Source organism: Amphiura filiformis, chromosome 4 (assembly GCF_039555335.1).
Source record: "Amphiura filiformis chromosome 4, Afil_fr2py, whole genome shotgun sequence".
NCBI classification, from domain to species: domain Eukaryota; kingdom Metazoa; phylum Echinodermata; class Ophiuroidea; order Amphilepidida; family Amphiuridae; genus Amphiura; species Amphiura filiformis.
Window position 1 is genome coordinate 14,306,103 of NC_092631.1, and position 9,509 is coordinate 14,315,611.

The following is a 9,509-nucleotide window of genomic DNA, read 5'->3' on the forward strand; positions in this document are numbered from 1 at the left end:
GCAAGGAGAGCCTCGATCTGGCAACATGCATGAATGGGAATTAAACCAGTCATATAACATTGCGTAAAGTTATGTAATTCTTCCTTTTATGCCAATTTGAGGCTCTCCTTGCATCATGGTGGAATCGTGCTATAGGCGAATGGTTGATACATCTTACTTGTTCAATGTGCATTCCATTTTAAATACCTGCCAACTGAAGTCACAAATCTGGACACCTGACAGTCTAGTCAAAGATTTCATCCCAGCCAAATATGCTGGGAATCCATCTTCTGCAAAGCATTTTTGGGATTTGCTTGTAAAAAATGGGTGTAATTGAATATATGAAATTTTTAATGAAAAATGTCCAGAAATCTGGACAGTTGGCAGGTATTGGGCTAATCCAGTTGAAATCCATACACCCTTTAAGGGAAGACCTGACCTTAATCTCCCACACAGGGGGTATAGATTTCAAATGGAGTCACCCATTCAGGTACCCCATTTAAAATTCACACTCCCCGTCTGAAAGATTAAAGTCTTCCATAATAGAAAAGCTTACGATTTCCAAACATACGTTTCAAACGCCTGTGCATCTATTCAAAATCACTTACATGTGACAGGATTTTGAATAGATGGACAGGCGTTTGAAACGTAGGTTTGGAAATCACAAGCCCTCTAATGTATGTGTTTTAACTGGAATAACCCATTTCTTTTCATATGTTAATGAGTTATACAAATCCAATCTACACATACAATGAAAGACAATCAATCTTTTTTGAGGGTCTGGTTTGTTTTATTGCCACTTAGCTCCTTGGCAGCTGATTTCTGCTGTGTGGTTGATCCATTTCAATAGTTCCCACCCCCATGATGGAGCTCAATAATGAAAAACAATTGCATTTAGTATCAATAGTCTCATTTTGAAAGCAATAAAACACTTCATGATTGCATCATGAAATTATAAATATTTTCTTGACAGCAACTCCATCATATCATGTTGATGATTTCAGACTGACAAAAAACAAATTTGGTATAGAATTGACAATGTAGTGATCTTCAAATAAAAATGCAGTGTTCTTCAATATAAAGCTCAAATATTAAAGATGATAAACATGTGGATATATCTGCATCTACTTCTTGGGTGGTTCCTCGTCTTCTTTTGTGTAGCTCTTGAGAATTTCCAGGCGTTTTTGGGACTGTCTTTCTTCGCGTCTCTTGCGAGCTTCCTTGGTCTTGTTACGACGGGCTTCGGCCTGGTCCCTGTTTGTTGAAAGTAATAACAATTGAACAACATTGATAAGCATATAATTGGGAAATGATCTCAGAAAAATAGTAGCTTTATAAATTCAACATTTTAATAATTGGCATCACTTTTCAATTGACTAATATCCACAAAAGCTAGAACAGGGATGAAAACAAGCACTGACATAATTTCCTGAAACTGCTTTAACATTTCCTGAAAATGTATATTTCCCTATACTTTGTACAGGGAAGATCGAAGCAAAATTTCCTGAAGATTACATCCCTGCTAGAACCATAAGGTAACAAACCAAAAGTTAATTGATGTTATATGATAGTGTTTTTGTTAGGAGGCTGACCTCTCCCCTGAAACTGAAAGTGTGAAATGTTGAAAATTCCAACCTGAAAGATTAACTTTGACCAATTTTTTTAACTAGGACTAGGACAAAAGGACTTTTATTTGTAGGACATCACCAAACTTTTGTTTGTTTCCTAAAAGCCTTCTGAAATTGCAATTTTCAACTTATTTTGAATCCCTAAGTTTTAGTACAATTTCGAGAAGTACAAATTACACTTCAAAGATCTCGAAAACTGCATGTTGAATTGTCCTTTTAACTTGTTGTTGCAAGTGCCTCAGATTTTGGATATTGGCTTCAACCAGCCTCCTCTATGAAGCTGTCGAGTAGGGGAATCCGAACAATAGCTCATCATTGGCACTTATCAAGGACATAAAACTGAAAGCAGTAAACAAACCCTAGACTATGGCATCAGCTGTTATGATGCTTGTCACAGCTTGTGAATTAGGATACACTAAAACTTTCCCCAAACAAATTATGAACCAGGTAGCTACTGTAAACAGTGGAAAATTTTTGGGCTACATTTATTTTCGCCTTCCCAAGCCGCTACCACGAAAGTAACAACACATGAATATATTCCTTTTTATCTAGGCCAATGTAAGGAAACTTGGAATCACAAATTTAAAAACAAGGGAAACAGCAAAATTTGGCAAAAGGAGCAAAATTTTTGTTTGTTTTACATGTACAGTACTTAGATATCATACTTGCATCCCTGGTTTGGGGGAAATCCCGGAATTTACAAGTGAATGCTATTTGCTAAAAGTTTGTGATATGGTCCGTTCTATGAAACTCTCCTATAATACCTAGAAATGGGATAAATATGAATTATTGCTATTGAAACAGTGGAAGAATACGTACGCTAGCAGCTTGCTGCGGGCCTTCTCTGCCTTCTTCTTGTGGATGAATTCCATGAGTACACGCTTGTTCTTGAAAACATTACCCTTAGCTTTCACATAGAGGAATGGTACCTGTTGATAGGAAGATCACATTCAAACAATGAATGGCTGAATACAATAAATTACTAAATCTAACTAATAAATTGGTGTTACTGAGTAAAAAGCTTCAAATGTTAACTAGTTCAGGATCAATCCTGAAAGAAAGCTTCTCATTTTAATCTACTTCTACCAAAATTATCTTTGTGGGTTTAATTATCACTTTAATACAAGATTCAAATTTTGGACTTGCTACCTTGCCATCAATTAAATGTTACATGTAAAAAATTAATTTGTATGATCCGAATGATGAGAGCCTCAGAAATTTGGACATTGGCTTCAACCAGCCTCCTCTATGAAGCTGTCGAGTAGGGGAATCCGAACAAATAACTCATCACAGGCTCTCACAAATATTTACAGCAGATAATATTCCAATTTAAGTGTACATATTCTCTTATTTGAGATATAGATGCATTATGATCAGGATTGTAGCCAGTGAAAATTAATGTTGGGTAATTTACAATCCTATCTGGGACATATGTTAGTGCACCACCTATTTACAAACCGGAGTACCTACAAAACAATCATGTGAATGTCATGGTGGTGTATGTCACAGAATTTGTATGCATATATTTGTTTACTAAATTCTGTGCATTATCATACAATAGCAACATTTTGGGCCGGTCGCAAATAGCTTATTCCGATTGACTGCTGGTCTGCAAATGGTACAACCAGCCAGTGTAGCTACAACCCTGACCGTGTTCAATTTATTTATCTATTTGTTCAACTTACAAATGCCTGTCGATCTTTTTGGCTTCTCTGTACTTCCTAAGTAGCCTCCTGAGGACACGCATCCTTCTGATCCAGACTACCTTGGTGGGCATACGAGCATTGGCAGTACCCTTTCTCTTACCTGATTGACAAACAAACAAACAAACATTAATAAGTCTCTCACCTGAACCAAGCTATTAATTCCTCCTCCCCCAACAATACTTGGGACACAAAAATGGACGTGTACACCCTTTTTAATCTAGCATTTTTCCACATTGATGAATAGAGCCTCAGCAACGGAAAGTTTGACTTCATACCATAAGTCGAGTAGGGGAATCCTTTATCATCATCGGCTCGAGATGTAATCCAAGATGTGATTTCTGATTTTCATAACTTTTTCAACAACAAAAATTCAAATCCATTTCAAAATTTAGCTGGGATGATAAGATTGGTAAATCCACCTTTTTAACTTGACAAAATGTAAAATACCACCAATTTCTCTATTTTCAAAGTTATCACTCCCCATGGAACCCAAAATGCACGCTCACCACCAAAACTTAATGTTCCTAATTTGACATTTTCACAGCAGATCCTGTGTAGTTCCTTGTTTGTGAAAGGCCCTAGTTCTTGAAGTGCATTGCTTACCTGTGCCCATATGACGACCTTTCCTTCTTGCTTCTGCATTCTTGCGTACACGAGCGCGGGAGTGCACAGCAACTGGCTTGCGAATGATCAGACCATCCTTGATGAGCTTACGAATGTTTTGCCCTGCAAGAGAATCACCAAAGGTGGGAGTTACTTACCAGTGCTTATAATGCTAAGCAGATTGCATCATTATTTTCTTATCATTCACAATCTCTAATTATGAATCATCATTATTTGGCAGTAATTAAATCAATATATGGCAGTCCTATCTAGGTAGGCAAGTAGGTGCATAACTTATCTGTTTCTCTGATGACAACATTGATATTATTAAAGCCAATCCACACTTTCTACACCATGCAATCAGGGGTTAGATTTCGAAGAGAATCACAGAATCGACTCTCGTAATGATTATTGTACGATTCAGTTGTGAGAATCAACTTCTCTCATTGTATCATACAGTAAGTGCAGTGACTATGATGGATTTTGATTCGCGCAAACCAAGACGAAATCTAGACCCCGGCAATACCAGAGAAGACGTCTTATACTTCCCATAATGCATTTCTCCCATTTTAATTTCCTGTACTGATTTGCTACCTAGTGCAACATGCGTCAGTAGCAATGAAATGTACCCCAATGAAATGATTACATCCAGATCTTGCAAAATATATTTATTTCTTTACTATCAATCCAAGTTCAATCAGTCAATTCTCAAACTGAAAATAATGTGGGGAACTTGTGCAAAGTAATGCCTGTGTCATTTGATGATACGATGCGATAGATCATGTTGCAAAGGATTCTTGGAAGGGTAAGATACCTTCTCTGATGCAATACATTTTTCAATCAAGCCTTGAAATAAGCGGGCGCGGGGAGCAAATTTACCCTCGTAAAGCCACTAATTGCTCCTGGTCCTTGTAAAATTCACATGAACCAGGAGCAATTTTCTAAAATAAATTGCTCCTGGTTACAGTTTTGCACTTGATGCAGTAGTGCTGGTAAGCTGTATTGTATATATGCAGAAAAGGATTTAATATTGAAAATTGCTCCTGTTTCTTCAGAAATTGCTCCTGGTTCTTGTAAAATCCCAGTGAACCAGGAGCAATGTTCAAAAACAAATTGCTCCTGGTTCCAGTCTGCTTATTTCAAGGCTTGCTTTCAATACAAAGACATTAGTATCAAAGTTGATCAATTTTGTTACATGGGATTTGCCTCTGAACTTACTGGAGTTAGCATTTGCAATTTCATTGATTTCGTTGGGGTCCAACCACACTTTATTTTTGCCACAGTTTAGCACGCTTGAAGCCAAGCGCTTTTGCAGCCGTAGATTACTGAGAAGAAAGCAAATATGAAAGCATGATTAATCACGGTGATAATAAAAATTAGTTGAACATTTTAACCTGAAAACAAATTATTTACCTGTTTACACATGAAAAAGATAACTGTCAGACTAATATAGCTTGGCAACATTGACATGGTAATCCATACAATTTATTTCATTGAAACACCCACCTAGTGACTCATTTAAGCGCCGTCACGATTCCCTCATATTTTTGTAGTCATAAAAGCTAAACCACCCTAATAAATTGGCCTGAAGTGACTTCACAGGAAAAGCCTGAAAAATGACGCTAATTTGGGATATACAGCCTCAGAAGCGGAAAATATATACAAATTAGATGCAGAAATCTCGTAAAACAAACTTCGGAAATCAGGCCTGAAAACTGGTACCCCTGATAGTGTGGTATGACTTGAATTGCGAGTGCCTCAGAAATTTGGATGTTGGCTTCAACCAGCCTCCTCAATGAAGCTGTCGAGTAGGGGAATCCGAACAATAGCTCATCATCGACACTCATCAAGAAAGGACATCAGAATCAGGTCCATTTTAATGATATTTCTATAGCAATCAAAACCATTCCTATATGATCCCTGCCAATTTCTCCTTTTGCCATTTCAGCTGCGCATGTTTAAAACATTGCTTTGAATGTTGAAATCTTGCACTTGAAAGTTCAGGGTACACATATTAGGCGTTTGCTGCATGAGTCGAAAATACAAAATAAAACTTACATGTACAACTCGGATTTTTTGCTAAAAATTGGCTGATATATCACAAAATTTTACATGCACCCCAAGACAAAAATTTTACATGCACCCCAAGGTAAAATTCTACATGCACGGAGAAAGGTTACATGCATCTGTGCATGTGGTATTTCGAACACTGCACTGGTTTGCTGTACATATTTTATTTGCAAAATGACACGAAAATGTGCCCTTTATTTGCAATTCCTGCAATATGTACGCAAATTGTAATGTGGCAGTGCAGTAATAGTACATGAGCTGACAAGATTGCGACTTTTTGCAAATAAATAATTGGTTTTAGGGGATTTTATTATTTGGCATATATTTTAGCGTTAAGGTTTAGGCTGGGTTTAATAGGGTTTAGCTTTTAGGGCGAAGGTTTTGGGTTTAGGGTTAGCATAGGCAAAATAATTTAGGCCCTTAAAACCGAGGATTGACTACAAAAAAAAAATGCTGCACTTCCCCATAAATGCAAGTTGGGATGTGCAATACCACATGCGGAAATTTTATGCCAGTACTGCACATATTATCAGGTCGTAAAAAAACCCAATCCAGTCCCATTCATTATTTTCACGAAAACTGCACCATTTCACACTTTTCTTAACAAATGCTGCACGCACTATCGTGCAGTCACAACATCATCCTATGTGTTCGTTATTAATTATGTTATAAACTACCAGCTACATGTCTGAGGAAGAGACTGTCGCATGACCAAAACATTCAGCAACACACTTACAAAAAAAATTGCATATTGAATTGACCTAAATTCCTTTAACACAGAAAGTGCAAGTGCCTCAGATTTTGGATGTTGGCTTCAACCAGCCTCCTCATAAAGCTGTCGAGTAGGGGAATCCGAACAATAGCTCATCATTGGCACTTGTCATGGAAAGGGCTGGAAAAAAATGCTAAGTTTCCCGGCAAGGGAAATCTGATGAAGTCAAATTTGAAGTGAACACAAGTTACAAATCCCTTTTGTGATTATTCCAAATGTTTTAAAAGAAAGAAAATAATATCCTCATTTCTATGCCACCTTTCACTTGTCTCATGTGAGAAGTGATGCCGATTTTAGCGATCCAGTCTTTTAGACCACCAGGCACCCAAGCTATATATTTTGCTAATTTATCAAATTAAACTTGTTTTCAACCAGGTACAAACATACCCAAGTTCCATTCCACAGAAAAAGCTTTATTTTGTTCCGAAATTCATGGTTTTTATAGCTATTTTTGATGTAAAAGAGCTTTCATGCAAAACCAGTGATCACTTTCCGAAACTTTTGTTTTTGGCCTTTCGCGTACCGGTAGCACACTTGAAGCGCAAGATTTACGCATGTTTTGACTGTAATTTCCGCTAGCGAATCATGCATTTTCAAGTGCATTTTGATATCTTTTTAAGTTGGTGCGTGACGCAATCCTGCATTTTATTTTATTCAAGATTTTCTCAAAAATGGGAATGAATTTTCTGTAACTTTTCACTCCTCTTTTCTTTCATGCGAGTGTCAGTGTGACGGAAGTGGTGTTTATGAATAACTTATGTTATAATTTCATTTGACATGTTTGATATGTTTCTTCTTTTACGATATTTTAAATTTTTCGAGGCAAAAAGTAAAAAACTCCCTAGTCATGCTACTAAAATGACCATTTTTACTTGCATACTTGACCTGCACATGACTTATTTTTAAATAAAAAGTTGTTTTTATCTAGTTCTACCCACGGGTCACGATTTCCCCATTTCGTGAAAATTATGAATGAGATTTCACTTGACAATCGTGTTAAAATTTCCTCCCAGCATAGATACTCAGCAAGCAACTTATCCTGATGCTGTGTATGAATTAGGTACATGAGTACTAGACGTTCGCTTTTCGTATCTCTTTCCTTGTTGGAAAGGTATAACGTTGAGGAGATAGGAACATGTACAGAAGATCCGGGACCTACTCTGCCATGTTTGGCTGAGTAACGGCACATGAACACGGTCTTTTGTGCCTATGTAAATTAGTCATTGTGTAAAGCCGTGTTTATACCCAGACTGAATCATTGTCGCTAACTGCACAAGTTATGTGTGCAATTTTAGAGAACGTTGACCGACAGAGGGTGTCAATATAGGCCTACGTGTCGCTTTTGAAAAACAGCGAATCATGCGCATGCTCAGCAGGCAAATACGACGGCGATTTAGTACACTGACCATGTGTGCGATTCAGGTTTCTCCAAAAGCGATCGAGTATAAATGCATCTTTAGAAATGACCGGCGATTGTGTGTTCTCAAGTGGGTTTTATCATGTTATACTAAAATGCAGAAAACCTTAGACGAGCGCGTATTGTAAGGATACATCGCGTATATACTGCGTTGAACGCACTTGTCTCTGATTGGCTGCTAAGGCGATATATTGTTGCTGAGTGGAAATTTATGAATGAACTGTGTGCGCCGTACGCGTTGTTAGCGCCGAACTTGCAACATCACGGTAGTCGCGCTCGTAAAAGGTTTGCTGCATTTTAGTATAATTAGTGACCTCGATCAAGCATTGAAAATTTGAAATGCTGTCATTTTTTGTACTGGATCGATCGTTCAAGCATCTCCAACAAATTTTTCAATGGAAGTGCCTCTGGCCCTAGTAGAAGTAAAAAACGGATACTATGGCCATAGTTCTAGGGCTAATGAGTACGTAACTCATAATTTAATACATGAAATACATGATACATGAACATGTGTCGATGTGAACATGTACGACGTCATGCATGCATGGTTTCCGAATTCTGTTCCATTGATCCTCGGAAGTACGTTTATGCCTTTTTTCTCCAATTTCACTATGAATGATAAGTTCATTTAATTTATTATTTCATTTAACAGTTAGAAGAGCGTTTGATTATACTTTAGCATTGTCAAAATAACAATTCTTGATTTCATAGAGCAGTAAATTTGCTTCAAATTGCGGGATAATTCCTCACCTCATCTTGAGAAAATGGCTGCCACGAGGAGAGAGACCGTTTACCGCTGATTTTATGTAGTCCTCCGCCTACTTGCTACGCAAAAAAGGTTTAATTCCACCGAAATGTAGAGACAAAAAACGTTTTCTAACTGTAAAATTTTATGCTACAGAGGACTTTATATATTTGCTTTGCTTACAAAGGGAAAGAAAATGCTATTTCTTCTAGTTGTGAAATGGTGCAAGCATTACATATTAATGCGCAGTTTACGGAAGAAAATGTGGGTCAAAAACATGACGTGTTGTAGAAGGGGACTGTATAAACAAGAGTTGTCTTTAAAAAAAAAGTGCAACTTAGAGCCGTTGTCCCAGACCCCCCCACAGTGTCATCGACCCTATATCTTCATGGCAGGAATCGCCATGGTAGGTTAAATCCACAGCCACGATTAGCCATCTGGTTCAATCCTTTAAAGCTCTTTTAAACTAATAATTAGTCGAGTGACATAACTAAGGCTACTCACAATAGCCGGGTAATCGATCTTGGTTGTGCGTGATTAAGCTTGTATACCCCATTGAGGTCAATGGTCATCGACTTTTATACTGCCT

General features: G+C 37.5%; 1 protein-coding gene across 1 annotated transcript; it reads right to left on the minus strand.

Annotated features, from left to right (window-relative positions):
• Positions 1 to 747: 747 nt before the first annotated feature.
• LOC140150572 (large ribosomal subunit protein eL19-like) lies at positions 748 to 9,084 on the minus strand. The gene is given in 7 exon segments (XM_072172607.1): positions 748 to 1,233; positions 2,427 to 2,529; positions 2,532 to 2,536; positions 3,293 to 3,413; positions 3,917 to 4,039; positions 5,135 to 5,241; positions 8,926 to 9,084. Coding segments are annotated over 7 exon segments (594 nt in total). The 5' UTR covers positions 8,931 to 9,084; the 3' UTR covers positions 748 to 1,103.
• Between the last annotated feature and the right edge of the window lie 425 nt (positions 9,085 to 9,509).